At 48.0% G+C, this 15879-nt stretch overlaps 2 protein-coding genes and 1 non-coding gene across 3 annotated transcripts; 1 reads left to right on the forward strand and 2 right to left on the reverse strand.

The window, feature by feature from the left end:
* Nucleotides 1-1201: 1201 nt before the first annotated feature.
* Nucleotides 1202-2984, reverse strand: EI90DRAFT_3293774 (uncharacterized protein). Its single transcript, XM_039067398.1, has 9 exons — nucleotides 2796-2984; nucleotides 2538-2592; nucleotides 2365-2412; nucleotides 2192-2208; nucleotides 1968-2107; nucleotides 1798-1900; nucleotides 1706-1739; nucleotides 1367-1631; nucleotides 1202-1328 (listed from the first exon to the last, which is right to left on the reverse strand). The coding sequence occupies exons 1-8, from the start codon at nucleotides 2871-2873 to the stop codon at nucleotides 1402-1404; spliced, it is 705 nt and encodes a 234-aa protein (XP_038909032.1). The 5' UTR covers nucleotides 2874-2984; the 3' UTR covers nucleotides 1202-1328; nucleotides 1367-1401.
* A 2644-nt stretch (nucleotides 2985-5628) lies between these two features.
* Nucleotides 5629-9559, forward strand: EI90DRAFT_3134768 (RNA dependent RNA polymerase-domain-containing protein; the record flags this gene model as incomplete). Its single annotated transcript, XM_039064687.1, has 7 exons — nucleotides 5629-6921; nucleotides 6974-7120; nucleotides 7171-8113; nucleotides 8181-8357; nucleotides 8422-8456; nucleotides 8504-8704; nucleotides 8765-9559. The coding sequence occupies 7 exons, from the start codon at nucleotides 5629-5631 to the stop codon at nucleotides 9557-9559; spliced, it is 3591 nt and encodes a 1196-aa protein (XP_038909033.1).
* Nucleotides 9560-9739: 180 nt separating this feature from the next.
* Nucleotides 9740-9812, reverse strand: EI90DRAFT_t257. The gene has a single exon. It is a non-coding gene; the product is annotated as a tRNA-Thr (tRNA).
* Between the last annotated feature and the right edge of the window lie 6067 nt (nucleotides 9813-15879).

The raw sequence follows: 15879 nt of genomic DNA on the forward strand, positions 1-15879 counted from the left end.
TTCTTTGTTGTTGCTTGGTGGGAAAACTCATCACAGCTCTCGATAGCAGCTGATCACAACGCCTTGGGCTTCACTTACGAATGGAATTAGCCTGTCGGTGCCATGTTCCATGTGGTCGATTATTTTGCCACCATCAGAACAAGAATTCGTTAGTAAACTGCAAATATACGGGCATTCGTAGAATTGATGCAAATAACAAAAGAATTCCCAAACACGCTTTAAGCACCATTTCGCTCCCAGTATGTACTCATCTAGCGCCACCTGTATCATTGGCATCCGTGCAGGCGACTAGCATCGAGGATGATTCTGACCCAGCAGAACCACGATTCTCCCACTGGTTCGCGCTTCCTCTTTGGACGAAGACGGTTCCCGGTTCAGTAATTGTTAGGGGAGGTCCATCCTCAAGGACGGCGCTAGTTCTCCCGACACTGCAGCACGCCAGTGTCAACTTTCGCGATATGGCCGGAATTCAACCACTTAGAATATTGTCATGGCCCAGAGTACTCGTTCGGTGGTCAATCCTAGGGGAGCAGCGAGACTTTGGCCCATCGGAATGACGGTGCCTGGGGCAACATCACCGATAATGAATTAGTCTGGAAAAGACCAGAACGATCCGCAATTTCATCTTTCCTGTCTTTGCTGAGGGATCGCAGATTATCTAAGTTTGCCAATGAATTTCCAAGAACAACAGTTGGTGGATAACTACGCATCGCCAGAATTATCTGTTGGACATCCCCTAATGACCCAGAACCTTGTGCGAGCGTTGGAAGCTATGAGAACTTCGCCATCGAAAATGACGCGATACGGCGCGTTGGCCCAAAGGGAATGGGTGGTACGAAAGTCGTTTCAGACATCTTGAAGACAAGATGGGGCTGGGAGTTGGCACGGACAGGCCGGGTCGGTTGATCGTGCTTGCACGATACACTCGTGTACGCAGCTAGCTCTGAGAACGAGCGGTAGCGCGCGTTTTCAACCAGACCATGGAAGCGATCCGAAGCCAATGAGCTACGATAACACGAATATCTGATCACTAGTGCAATGCGTTCTGTTGGAAAGCGTAGGTGTCAACCGGTATTCTGCCGTGCCGTGCAGCGTGCAGCAGGGTGTTGCGTCAGGTGTTGTTGTATGAGGAATTGAAAACCATCGGAGACGGCACGATTTATACGATGTCAAGAGGCATCACAGGCTACTTATCACGTTGGCCTCCATGAAAATATCGGTATGTGTTTGATAATATAACGGAGCATCTGCATGCCTACCGCCCTTGTCCATATAAGTTACAGATGGGATTAACCTAGTCAACCGCTTTGCCACCATGAGAACAAGATCGAATTCGTGAACGTCACATAACAAGTATTTGCAGTATCGATGTGTGTTACAAAAGAGTGATCTACATATACGTTAAGTAGGGGCTTTCGACCACGAGTGGTACTCCTCCAGCGTCACCTGCGCTCCATCTGCATTCGTGTAGGCGAAAGGTTTAGCATCGAGGATGACGAAGATGACTCTGACCCAGTCAGGACCACGATTCTCCCACTGGTGTGCGGTCCCTCTTTGGACAAAGACAGTTCCCGGTTCAGACAATGTTAGGGGAGGACCATCCTCAAGAACCAGCGTCAGTTCTCCTGATACTGCAGCAAGCCAGAGTCAATTGAGGAAATCTTTTGTGTGATGGTTGAGATCCAACCCGTAGTGGCTGACTTACTCAGAATACCATAGTCAAGAGTACTCGTTCGGTGCTGTTCAGAAACGTTTCGACGAACAATCTTGGGAGTGCAGCGAGACTTCGGCTCCTACCATTGGAACGACGGCACCCGGGGGGACGTCCTGGGCAAGAAAATTTGTCCCATTAGTCTGGAAGATACCAGCACGATCCGGACTTTCATCTCTCAAGTCTTTGCTGAGAATGGGAGGTGATCGAAATTTGTCAACAAATTTCCGAAAACGATCAGCGCATAGATACTCACTTATCTCCTGAATTATCTGTTGGCCATCCTTTAGTGACCCAGAATCTCGTGCCAACGTTGGGGGCACTGGAAACTTCCCCATCGAAAATGGTGGTGCTCTTCCCATCGGGAGTATGGCCAGTGACGATACGACGCGGTGGCTTGAAGGGATTGAAGTCGTTTCAGACATCTAAGGATGAGATATAAGTAAGGCTAAGCCCCACAACGGACGGTGAGGGTCGAACCTCTATACCAGTGCGTGCTATCAAAAAGGGTCAGACATAGGTGCCAAGCGGCATATATACTGCCGTGCAGCGTGCAGTAGTAAGGAAGCTGCGTCAGCTAATAATATTGCTGTGTGGGAGATCGAAGACTTGCAATTGGGGACGACACTATTCGTAAAATGAATGTGACGGACGGAGCATCATCATTTCGCCGTCAAGCGCGCGGTGGGTCTCGTGACTGTCTAAAAATGGTAGGGAATCAGGGTCAATAGTATATTACGTCAGAAATTTTAGCGCTCTGTGTGCGCACTTTGTAAATACGCACAGACAAACGTTCACAAAATCATCAGTTTTTGCCTAAGCTTACATCTGATCTCGCGAGTGTTGCTGCTGAGGTAGCGGATTGCCTTATACGGTACCCCCTATTTCACGTGTATACGGTTGCCGAGCAGGGCCAGGTCTAAGTTTGCATCCGACTCAAGCGCCGCGCGTCACGACCTCATCGCTACGCGTCTATACATAAGTCAATTTGCGTTTTAATGGCTCCAGCGCTGTTGTGGACATACTAGGCACCACACCAACACTTTTTCTCGCTTTTTCCGAGCGAAATTCATGCCTTACATACCTGCGCTTTGAACTCACCGCTACGCGTCTCTACATAAGTTAACTGCATTTTAAGCGACTCTGGCGCTGTTGTGGACATACTAGGCACCACACAATCACTTTTTTTTGGCTTCTCTTCTCTGGTTAAAATTTGGACATTCTTGGAGTCTCTTTGGTCCGCAAACCGCTGATTGATCAAGCTATGTGTCACATAGGTTATGTATTACATAGTTTTGTATGTATACTGGTAACATCCCTGACTACTATCACCCACTTACGGTTGCCCAGCAGGCCAGGTTGAACGTTAACGTTCGCATCATGGCCACAAGTCACGTGATTTTTTTTTTTTTAATTTCATTTTTCTGTTGAGCTCACCGTTACGCGTGTTTACACTGCTACAAACACCACATCAGACTCGTACCCAGTTGTTTTCACTCTGTGGACGTGCGCGCGACACTGCAATGTGGAAATGCGACTAAGTAGTTTTGTATTCAATGTAAAGTCACGTTCTGCTTTCAATACAAAGAGTCACATGCTACTCCGCGCGGCAACACCTCACACCTTAGCAGTGGCAGTCCACTTACGCATTTGCCAAATTCGACGCGATCCTCTCAGAAAACAATTCTGGAACACATGAGGTTCCCCATGTCTGCACAAATTTTCGGGGTAGCATGTGACTCTTTGTATTGAAAGCAGAACGTGACTTTACATTGAATACAAAACTACTTAGTCGCATTTCCACATTGCAGTGTCGCGCGCACGTCTACAGAGTGAAAACAACTGGGTACGAGTCTGATGTGGTGTTTGTAGCAGTGTAAACACGCGTAGCGGTGAGCTCAACAGAAAAATGAAATAAATAAAAATAAAAATCACGTGACTTGTGGCCATGATGCGAACGTTAACGTTCAACCTGGCCTGCTGGGCAACCGTAAGTGGGTGATAGTAGTCAGGGATGTTACCAGTATACATACAAAACTATGTAATACATAACCTATGTGACACATAGCTTGATCAATCAGCGGTTTGCGGACCAAAGAGACTCCAAGAATGTCCAAATTTTAACCAGAGAAGAGAAGCCGAAAAAAGTGATTGTGGTGCCTAGTATGTCCACAACAGCGCCAGAGTCGCTTAAAACGCAGTTAACTTATGTAGAGACGCGTAGCGGTGAGTTCAAAGCGCAGGTATGTAAGGCATGAATTTCGCTCGGAAAAAGCGAGAAAAAGTGTTGGTGTGGTGCCTAGTATGTCCACAACAGCGCTGGAGCCGTTAAAACGCAAATTGACTTATGTATAGACGCGCAGCGATGAGGTCGTGACGCGCGGCGCTTGAGTCGGATGCAAACTTAGACCTGGCCCTGCTCGGCAACCGTACGTGTACCATCCAACAGGCACGTATCATATGGGCCACGGCGCTTCATTTCACGGAGAGTTGCGCATTCTGGTTTGAATATGAATCTCTTCATTGCCAGTGTCCTGCAGCTCAGGTTTCACATCAATCAGACTATCTAGGAACTTCAGCAGTGCATTAGAGTAATGTAATGACACATGTAGACATAATACATTGGTCGGCCACGCGTCTAAGGCGTGCCTTCGTGCGTACAGGCACTGCCGAGAAATCCTGCGTGCTCAACTTGTAACAATAAGGTCCTTGGCCGCAGGTTTGAGGTGTTTTCCCATTACATAATTGTGATGGGTATGTGGGAATTGAAGAGCCTAATCTCCATTTTTGGCGGTGCCACTGGGACAGGATGATGGGCACTTATTTTTCGCCTAAATCATCAATTAGATGAGTTGTGCCCGATATATCCATTAAAATCGGCTGCGCTGTTGGTTTTGACGGCGGCTGAGGCCATCACTCAACTCCAAAATATAAAACTTTGGTAATCTCTTGACAATGATAGTGACCTCTCACATAAGTCGGTTTGGCTAACCGAATAGCTTCTCGTTGCTTTTCGATTATTGGCTCTCAGCTGTTATGCATCCATCGTAAAATGAACTAAAGGCAACCCTTTCCCGTATGATGGTCCACTTACCGCGTGCGATGACATGGGCGGCAAGCTTTGTGAAAAAAATATACTTTTTCGTGGAGTCTCCTTTTTCTGTGGTCGATGTCGCTGAGTTTTAGTCTTCCCCTTTTCTCTCACTATGTGGAGAATCCAGGAAGAGTCTTGGTTACCTGTTTTTCATCTTCTTGCTTGATTGTCGCTTGGTACAGTTGGGTTTACACTTGATCAAATTCTTTTGCAAGACGCTACTGACACGACGCAAAAGACGGTTAGGGTTCTCCAGATTTTTCCAAGTTGCGAGTCGTTACGGAGCAGCGATGCAGTTTCTAATGAGGGAATCCTGTATGGATCAAACGATAACCCCAACGAATACTGAGCGCTTGATATCCCCGATTTGAAATTCCTTCAAATTAGGCAGGTCTATCAGAATAGGACCCCCCAAACGAGCTTGGGGAATCCAAGCGCTGGCATCCGTCTACATTATTGGCGACGAATGTTTCAAGTCCGCAGGCCATGGCTCCGACATTCCTTCAGCAGGGCATGCCGGGTAAATTATTCAGTTGGTTTCTTGTCTCACTCTCTGTTGTACGGAACTCCTAACTTTCGATCTATTCCGGCACATTGACTTTTTCAGCGCGTCATTGATAACCATCGCAACTTAGGGCCGCGCGGCTTCCTACCAAATACTCATATTCCCCTTTCAAGTCACATGAAGCTAGCCCGGTAGGATCCAACTGCTTCATCGCTGTCGCTATCCTAAGTCGCCGCCAGCTTGTGCAAGGCGAGCAGATTTCGTTAGCTTAAGCGTGTTCAAACCACTGGCCTCTCACTCGTCAAGTAATTCTGAACCATGGATATCTTTTTGAAAGCCATCAATCGCAGGGGCTCGGAATTTGAGCTACATGAGCATTTTGCTCGCATCCTCCATAACCCCCCATATCTTGCTCGTCCCTCGGATACACCAGTAAACTTCAGGGTACGCTTTACAAGGGATAGGAAAGGTCGTCCCAGAATGGCCATATTGACCATCTCGGACGTCGCTGTCGCGGAGGCGCTTCTTCGCGCCCAGTCCACTGTGCCTCCATTTCAAGGGACGAGGATTGGGATGCAGCGGAGCAACCGCCCTTTGGATAAGGTTCTACTGAACCTTCTTCAGTCCACACCGTACGAAGGGCCTGGACCGCTCCAAAGACTCCAGGAGGCACGCGACAGACTTGCAGCGGTTATAAATTTCGACACTCTTGCTTTTGGCTGGATCGATCGGGATAACACTTATTCCATTGAATGGAAGACTCAATGTCGTGAGGGTTCCCTCAGTTTTGATGCACTCAACTCGACCATCGAGGTCCAGTTCGCCCAAAACCCATCCTCAGATGACTCGCTGGAATCGATGCTCAGATCACTGTCACTACGCACCGTGCTGAACCATATATCATGTCCCTTTAGGCAACTTGATTCCTTGAGACATCTTGCCACCACCGAAACAGCATACATCGAAATCACATTCAAAGTGCCTCCCGTATTCTCAACGGTTACCACGATGCTGCAGGATGACCCTGTTCACAAAAGGGTGAGGGCCACGGCGATTGGATTACCAAGACGCAAAGTCGGGTTCATCTCTTTGGCTATGATCTTAACGTTGCGAAGTCCTTTTCAATCAGCCCTTAAAAGCTTTAAAGAGATGGCCAGATATATTAATTGCGAATCAGTGCCCATGCAACTGCCACCGGCGAAGCGTCATCACTTTCAACTCAGTTGCCTCGATGACATTGAGGGCTGGATTTCGACGTTCCCGTGGCCAGCGTCATTTCATTGCGCCTCACTTCTCCATAACTGGTTGCTCAGCGCGAAGGAACTCCGCGACATTCGTCCATTCATAAAAGAAAGTACATCAGACATGTCTGGTGACACGCTGGAGAGATTTTTCGAGTATCTGGCTATGAACCTGAGAAGTATGATCGGCGATCGGATTCAACCTGGACCGGAGGCTGGGGAGAAAATTCGAGACTCTCTGGAAAGTTGCGTGCGAGAAGCGGAACAGAGCGCTAGGATCAGGCTACCCTACCAGTCCGCCCAATTTTCGTGCCTATCGGTGAAGGTTACGCCTACACGGATCGTCCTTGAAGGTCCATTTCCTGAACAAGTGAATGTCAACTTTCTTCCTGTTGCATCTGGAATAACTAACGCAGTATCAGTCGAACCGAGTGCTGAGAAACTATGCCGGGAATGAAGACGCGTTTATTCGTGTGCACCTTACGGACGAGGATGAGCATCCTCTCAGAATCGGGGGTGACATGGACCATGGCCAACTTGTCAGGGACATTGTGTGCCAGACATTAAAGGTATGACAACGTCGAGCCACGCCCGAGCTACGCTCAATTTCACTGCGCAGAACCCACTGTCAATTGCTGGTCGGAAGTTCAAGTTCTTGGCTTACTCAAATTCAGCTTTGAAACAACACAGCGTATGGTTCGTTGCTGACTTTGTGGACCCAAGATTAGGACTCGTAACTGCATCCACAATCCGGCGTACCTTGGGGAACTTTGATAAGATTATTACTTGCCCTGCCCGAGTGGGAGCCAGAATGTCTCAAGCTTTCACATCGACGGATCCGACAATAATTGCCGAGAACATCGAATCCATTCGTGATATCACTTCCGAGTTTTATGATCACCGGACAGGCAAAGTCAGGAGCATCAACTTCACGGATGGGATTGGGACGATATCCAGAGAAACCGCCGAGAACATCACTTCTGTGTTGGAGGCCCGTAGCATGGTAAAGCGTCGTCAACAAATGATGAATGTTCACAGTGCATTCCAGATTCGACTTGGCGGGCATAAAGGGATGTTGTCCGTGGATTATACTCAACGGGGCTCTGCGATCCGAATCCGTGATTCCATGACAAAATTCATCTCCGAAGATTTTAAGTCCATAGAGGTTGCACAGACCTTTGAACGCCCCAAACCTGCATACCTCAATCGGCCACTCATCATGATTCTCGAAACTCTCGGAGTGAGAATCGATGTTTTTGAGCGTCTTCAGAGCGGCACGATCTCGTCCGTACAAGCAGCTGCATCGACTCTCGTTGGAGCTCATACGTTGCTTCAGAAGTATAACTTTGGCCGTGCTTTGAAGGTCACAAAGGTGCTATCGGGCCTTCACAAACTTGGTTTCAGAGACAACGTCAACGACTTTTTCCGTCGAGCAATGGACTGTGTTGTTTACGATATCCTAAGGGCCCTGAAGTATCAGGCGCGAATACTTCTTCCAAACAGTTTTACTCTCGTGGGTGTGGCAGATGTTCATGGATATCTCAAGGAGGGCGAGATATTTGGTAAGATTTTGTAGCCATATTCGATGATTCAATCCGTTCAGGTTACTTTGTGGCCCTGATGCATTAGCTTGTGTCCAGGAAGAAGGATGCGACCCGATTTACCTCAGGGGAAGAACGCTCATTACTCGTTCACCATGCATACATCCTGGAGATGTCCAGATTGTGAAAGCAATCGGTCGCCCACCTCCAGGCTCACCGTTCATCCACGAACCGCTGACGAACTGTGTGGTCTTCCCCTGTCAAGGTTTGCTATCCTGTATCCCTGTCTGTATCCTCCGACCTCACCTCTGTGTTCCTTTCGTTTCAAGGAACGCACTCACTACCTCAGTCGCTTGGAGGCGGAGTAAGTCGATGCTAAGTTCTCTTCGACCCTGACGTAATTTCGTGTAGGATCTCGATGGTGACGAATATTCTTTGATTCAAGTCCCAGAATTGTTCCCTCCACGCACTGTGGACCCTGCAGATTATGAACCTGTCGTCTTGAAGCACCTGGACGAAGGGAGGCAATGTAACTTGGATACGAACGAAGAAGTTGCCGACTTCGTAGCAGATTTCATAATCCATGATATTCTCGGAATAATCGCAACGAGGGTGTGTGGTAATATTAATTTTGCCTGACTAGTCCCTATTCCAATGGTTCCCTCACCATAGAACTTGATCATTGCCGATCAAAGTGATCGAATGTCTGAGGATCCTGACTGCCTGTTTTTGGCCAAGCTCGCCAGTCAGGCGGTCGACTTCCAGAAGTCGGGGACTCCCGCTAAATATACCATGTTACCTAAAGAGCGATCACAACTGAAGCCTGACTGGTACATTGGGGAGCAAGGTCGCGAACAGGACACATATCCTAGCCCCCACGCGCTTGGTGCGCTGTACCGTGCCATTGAACTCGGATATATGGACGTCCCGACGAGTGGAAGGGGGAACCATGACCTTGATCGCGTGCTTGGAGCATCTCGCAATAAGGATGTGTTCCTAACTTCTCTGAGATCCCCCGCGCTACTTCGAGATCCCCTATCTAGCAAGCTTTTCTTATATTTGCGAATGCACGGATGCCGATTCATTCTTGATAAAAGTCTTGTTTACGCTGAAACCCTGCCCACCATGCAACACTTTTCTTATCGCATGCGGAACCTTTCCTATCGCATGTCTCTCACATCACGACCTTTATCTGAAGAGGAGTGTTGGGCTGGCGCTATTCTGGACCACTCGCGCCTCCCAAAAGTCAGGAGGGATCGGCAAGCCGATCTTGTGGATCGGTTGTCCAGGCTGTGTGAGGAGACACGCGGGATGCTAATAAATGCGGCGCAGGGTGCTCATGGACGGCTGGACCAGTATTGGGCAGCGTGGGTTGTTGCCAGACATTGCTCGTCGAAGGGTGTTTTTGGGGCAAATTGCTTCCAATTTTTGGTTCTAGGAGAAATTTTTGCATACTTGGATGTATAGCACGTCAGGGATCCATTCAGGCCTTTCTGAAGAATGTATGCACATTAGCCAGTAATATCATTGTTTGATGGTCAGATGGTGTTGGAAATGCGAACCAGGTTGCCTTATCTGGAATGCCGTTTACAAGTTAACAGTGTTGGAATTTGTACACGTGGTCTTGGGAACCTAAATGCTAAAATATGGACATTCTGGGAGTTGAACCGCAGAACCCTGCATAGGTACCAAGAGTGTGTTACCATTACACTAAATGCCCACATTAGGTGGAGGTGGTTTCTAACAAACAGACGGTGTGCCCTCTCACACCATAGTCACTTTCAATTCCTGCTACTCCATAGTGGGTCCTACATGTTTTTCTTGCCAACTCAATTGCCCTATGCACAGGGTCCTTGTGAGGTCTCAGGGGTAGCTCAGCACACCAGAACCGTAAGTGATTCAAAGATGTGTATAAAATGGTAGTGTGTAAGTGTCAGGGCACACTGTTGGAGGAACAACCTCGAAGCATGTATTTACTATTGTTTTGTGGTAACACTTTCCTAATTAAGAGTCCACCATATTCTCGTCCAGCTGCCCTCAACTTGGTTTTCTCTATAGGTTATGAGCCCAGGCGGCTTGCCTGGACAAGCTTAGGTATCAAGGAAGTCCACCTGACTCTCACAGCAGTTGGTCAAAGTGCAGTTGACCACCTTCATAAGTCCTCAGCAGAGGCAGGGGCAATCCCCTGTATCTTAAGTCCTATGTGGCATCTGTTAAGTCTAGGGGTCCGGGTGGATGGGATTATCCAGGATGATCCTGAATTTTTGATCCTGGATGCCGGATTAGGATTGGGGGTCAGCGTGTATTTTTGATCCGGGATTGCTATCCTGGATGATCCTGGATAAGTCTCAGTGTAAGACCACAAGGCCATAGGCCTCAAACTGTGGATGTACACTGTATACGTGCTTTTATTTATTGTTATTCCACGCTCCAAATATTATACAACACACCATGTGTATGCTACCTATATAGTTCTGGAAGTTTCTGGGGTTATTGTTACCTTCAAATCAGGCTAGATATGCTGACACCTCGTGACATGCCCAACCCATCATTGATCACAACTGAAAAATGCATTCCAAGGAAGTGTATACTACCAGATGATGGAAGTTCACAGGGTACAGGCCAACAAATGTGGAATAAGTGCACTCGGGACATCATGCCCAGAAACACTTCTGACCACATGGAGACAAATGCACCAGCCCCAAATACACCTAGCCAATCCACTGCCCCACCAACCGCTACTGATCCTGACATCCAACTCATCACACCCAGCTTGAGGACTGATGACACTGATCACCGGCTTCAAATGCAGTACCGACCTGGTCAAGATTGTGCTGCAGACCACAAAGCATTTGCATTGTCAAAATCTCTCACCTGGACCTTCCTACAGGTTCAGAAATGTAGTGAAGAGTATAATGAAGATGGGAAATTAATTAAGTGTGAACTTGCTTGCGCATTCTGTAATGCGCTTAGTTCATTCAAAAAAGCGTGGGCATGGACGCAGAAGGGGTATGGTCGAAGCACAGGGAATTTTGATAACCATTTTGCTGCTTCCCATCAGGCTATCTGGTGGAAGTCTCTAGAAATTGATGGGGTCGCAAGGGGGGAAATCAAAACTACCGCTACCCAGGGCCAAATTACCTTAGATGCATCTGTGAGTGTTAATCCCAGTAGGTGACTTATAATAACTTACTTATCTTCTAGAGGTTCAATGTGGATGAAATGTATCAGCACATCATAAAGTGGATAGTCTCCTCTTACCAGCCATTTACTGAAATAGAAAACAAACACTTCTGTCATATGCTTTCGTACCTGCAGCCACACCTTGAGCACTCACTAGTAAAGAGTGATCAACTAAGGGAGAAGACCATGAAGGAGGCAGCATCAGCAAGGAAGAAATTGCGGAAATATGTAGAGGAAAGTTTGGTTTACACACTGGCAGTGATGTTGGAAACTGACATATGGGCTTCAACACAGAATCTTCCTGGGAAGGTGGCTTTATCCTGTGATGCCTGGACATCTGGGAATCAGATTGCCTTCATATCAGTAGCTGGGATGTTCATTGACTCTGCATGGAATCTGTGTGAGATTGTGCTGGGTTTCAAAGAACTGAAGGGGCCACATACTGGGGAGAATTTGGCACAGGCTATTCACGAAATCTTAAAAGAGCTAAATTTAGAGAGGAAGGTGAGTTAGTTTGATGCCCTGGTCTTCAGCTTCACAAATGACCCTTACAGTTCATCTCTGTGACGAGTGATAATGCATCCAACCAATGATGGACCACCTAATCCGGCGATTAAGCAAGGCTAATCCACTCTCAGACCTTGATAAAGACCGGTCAACTGTTCGTTGCCTTGCCCATATCATTCATTTGGCTGCTATGGAGGTTCTTGTGCATGTGCATGCAGTGAGGCACGAGAATGTCAAAGCCGGAGATGTTGATGTGGCAGTAGATCTTTCAGAGGAACTGGCAGAGAGCCTAGTGGGTACTGGAGGAGAACTAGAAGGGAAACCTGAAGATGGAGTTGGGGATAGTGACTTGGAGATGGATGGTGCCAGTGTGGCATCAGCAATAAAGCAAGTGAGCATCATGTGATCAATGAGAATAATATTGTAGCTCACTCCCCGTCACTCTCCCAAAACTTATAGATACGAGCTGCTGGGAAATATGTCCATGCATCTCCACAGCGCTGGGAACTCTGGAAATCTACCATCAGGGCTGTGAATGCTAGTTTAGATCGCTCCGGACCTGAAATTGCCGACAAGTTTCCCATCCTTGACGTGCCGACCAGATGGAATAGCACATACTTCATGTTTGAGTGTGCATATGAACTCCATGAGGTGAGGCCGCTATTCATTCTAGCCATATTCCTTGATATCTTAAGATTTTGAAGGTGTTTGATTACTTGTCTGAGCACACCACTGCATATGCTCAGTTCCGTCTCTGCATATCTGAGTGGGCCCTCCTCCACAAGCTGAGTAAACTGCTTCAGGTATGTTTGTCAGGATCTGGTCAATCTTTATCACAATTTTGATGTATTTTCTTGTGGTGAATAGAAATTTCGTGATGCATCCACAATTCTATCCAGTTCAAAATATCCAACCTTGAGCTACAGCTTATTTACGTTCTTAAAGCTTATAAAGGCAGTAAATGATGCAAGAAATGAGTTCAGACACCTTGATAATCCATACCTTCAGGCTGGATTGGATGCAAGTGAGGCGAAGTTAAACAAATTTTATGACAAATCAACGGCTGAGTCAGAATACTACTCTTTTCAACAAGTAAGTATTCCATGTATGTCTTCTTATGTCTAACTAAATAAATTCTCCTAGTCCTTGACCCACGCTTCAACAACCGAATGTTTAAGAACCCAAGAAATAGTGACTATTTTTCGGAATCATGGCTTAAAGATTGCCACAAGAGCCTAATTAATCATATGAAGAATCTCCACCTCCCTCCTGCATCTGGGGAAACCATACTCTTGTCCAACACTTGTGTTAACAGGGAACCATCAAGTTTTTTTGATGATGCTGACATCCTCGGTGACATCAGGGACGAATCACCATTGCAGCAGGAGACTGCTGAAGATGAACTGCAACATTACACCCGTGCTGCCCATTGTCCAATGGAGACAAGCCCCTTAGAATGGTGGAAAGCCAATGGTCACTCTTACCCAACTCTCACACCTATTGCCTGTGATGTGCTCGCAATTCCCGGTATGCACAAGTTCTTTCCTTGCTACAATTTAAACACTTACACAAGAGGTGGCATTTGCAATTAGGTGGATCCATACTGGTAGAATGGTCATTTAATGGGGGCCGAGACCTTATTTCTTTGTGTCGTGCATCTCTTGGTGCGGCAACTATTGAGTCCTTGATGCAATTTCGTGCATGGCTCTTATTTGAGGAGGATTTGTAAATAAATGTTAAAATGCAACTGGTTTCTTGAGATGCTGGCGTATCCAGGATGATCCTGGATGATCCTGGATTTTCATCTGCTGGATTCGGATGGACCATTGAGGAGGGTATCCAATCCGGGATTTGTGATCCCAATCCGATCCTATCTGATCCACCCAGACCCCTAGTTAAGTCCTGTACACCAGGCATCCTTTTAAGTCCTACACGGCATTGTTTTGGGGCACTAAAGTCCAGCCCAGCACCGACTGTTAAGGCCGGTGCATGGCATTCTTCAAGTTTGTCTTTGGGCACAGAAGTCCAGCCTGGTGCCCACTATTAAGGCTGGTGTGTGGCAATTATTCTTGTTTGGGCTCGAAAGTCCAACCCAGTGCCCACTGTAAGGCTGGTGTGTGGCATTCAAGTTTTGTGTTGGGCCCACAAGTCCAGTCTGGCACCCATCTTTAAGGTCGGACTTGGCACCCCTTCGAAGTCCTGGAAGGCAGTAATTGGCAGCCCCCCTTCTCTCCTTGCTCTAAGTCCTCAGACAGGCATGCAACACTCTTATTTCCCTTCCCTTCCTTGCCACGTCACCATTTTTTCATTTTCCCACGGTCCAATTGCATGCGCGCTCAAAGGCAGCAACCCAATCCCACCTTGCACCTGGCACCAGCAGGCCATTGGGGCCACTTGTCAGGGCATGGGAAAACATTACCATGACTCGCCATCAGCGACCGTTAAGGTCTGCTACTCTGGCATAACAGCCCATTAAGGGCGGGGATGACAATTGCGGCGAAACGGGGTTTCGGCTTCAACGACTCGTTTGTGAGCGTTGCGGCTTGTACTTGACACGGCCCTGATATTTCAGAGGGCAGAGGGTGCAACTGAGTCAGACAGGGAGTGCAGGGGGTAACCCTAGTTGATTTTCGAACTACAGTACGAGGTAGTGTACAACCGGTATTTAAGTGTAACGGAATGAATAGAAATAAGTCACCAGATCTCATGGAGATTGCGGGCGGGCTTAAGAAGGAACGAAAACAAACAAAGAGCATGGGAGAAGGACGGCCATGCACGGCCATCAAGAAAACAAGCATGATAAGGAATGACTCATAGGCCTGTGATGGGCCATGGAACAGGTAGCAGTAACAGGGAGGGGTGATGGGCTTGTTCAGGCGGCATCGGGTGGGCAGTGGAGTTGATGGGGTCGAAGCGGAGAAGGGAGAAGGTGTGGGGAGTGGTCACCTGACTGTGGGAATTGCCGGGTCATGACAGTATCCCCCCCTTGGGACTGAACCCTTGAAGTCCCATGGGCATGTGAGAATCCTGCAGCCTATGCTGGGTTTGATTCCGACGGCGATCTTGTCATGGCCCTGCAAAGTCCCCACCCTTCTACCACTTCCATCACTTAGCAGCGCCGATAGTGGTTCCCGTCTACGGCCCCATAGTGGCGCCTCCTTCTTTCTCCCACCACCACTTGAGCTCCTCAGCCATTTGGCCGATATCATTTTATTCTTATTCATTTGCTTAACTTACTAGTGGCCGATGTTGTCGCCGCTGATCCGCTCCTTGTTGACATTTGCTTTATTCCTTTATTGACACTTGGTTATTCCTTTATTGACATTTGATTTATTCGTATATTGGCATTCTGATCCGCCACCATATTGGCGCCTAGATTGTCGGGCTATCCATTCTGCCTCCCAACTTCGCCGTCCTCTGTCCCATTCATTTCTTCTGTTCCATTTCCCTGGTCCTCATCGCTCTTTTAGTACTTGCCATCCCGCTCCCGTCCTGCGCCGGACCGACTGGCCCCTTCTCTGTTCTCCTTTCGTATTTATACTTGTAGTTCACTGTCAGAGACATGATCGAGATGAGGGAGTGTCTCCGTGACGGAGGGCTTTGGCCTCAGCGACTTATGCCAGGAGCGCTGTGCCAAGTAAACACGTCCATGCCCTAACTTACTAACTGGCCACCAGAACTGAAGAGGGTAAACTCTAGTCGATTTTATTACTGGAGTGCAACCTATGTACAAGTTAAGTATTTATAGTTACAACGAGGGTGGGTCCGCAAATGGTGGAGCCGAGTTGTCAGGGCATGCCCCGCCCGACCCTCGCTCCGCTCCCCCGCTCTGCACCGCCTCTCCCTCTCCCTTTCTCCTTTCCCCCTTTCTTCCTTTCTTTCTTTCTTTCTTTCTTTCTCACATGGACCACCTTTCCCGCTGCTCAATGTATCACCGGCGCGCATGCCCATTTCCCCCTCCTGTATCTCACCGTTCCTATATCGCCGCCACCGCCACCGTGCTCACCCTGCACCCACAGTGGGCCCTCTCGGGATCTCCTGCGGAGGCACCCGGAGAGCCATGGCTGTGTGCGAGGGTGACGTGGCGCGCCCCACGT

This window comes from Cantharellus anzutake (assembly GCF_015039405.1).
Source record: "Cantharellus anzutake strain C23 chromosome Unknown EI90scaffold_125, whole genome shotgun sequence".
Taxonomy (NCBI): Eukaryota; Fungi; Basidiomycota; class Agaricomycetes; order Cantharellales; family Hydnaceae; genus Cantharellus; species Cantharellus anzutake.

What these genes read in the sequence shown, in the direction of transcription:
- EI90DRAFT_3293774 (XM_039067398.1), bottom strand. Translation starts at nt 2,873, where the DNA reads ATGTCCACAACAGCGCCAGAGTCGCTTAAAATGCAGTTAACTTATGTA. An exon ending in ACAGATAATTCAGGAGATAA is followed by an intron (nt 1,901 to 1,967) that starts GTGAGTATCTAT and finishes TCCCATTCTCAG; the next exon opens with CAAAGACTTGAGAGATGAAA. An exon ending in CGGGTGCCGTCGTTCCAATG is followed by an intron (nt 1,740 to 1,797) that starts GTAGGAGCCGAA and finishes GTTTCTGAACAG; the next exon opens with CACCGAACGAGTACTCTTGA.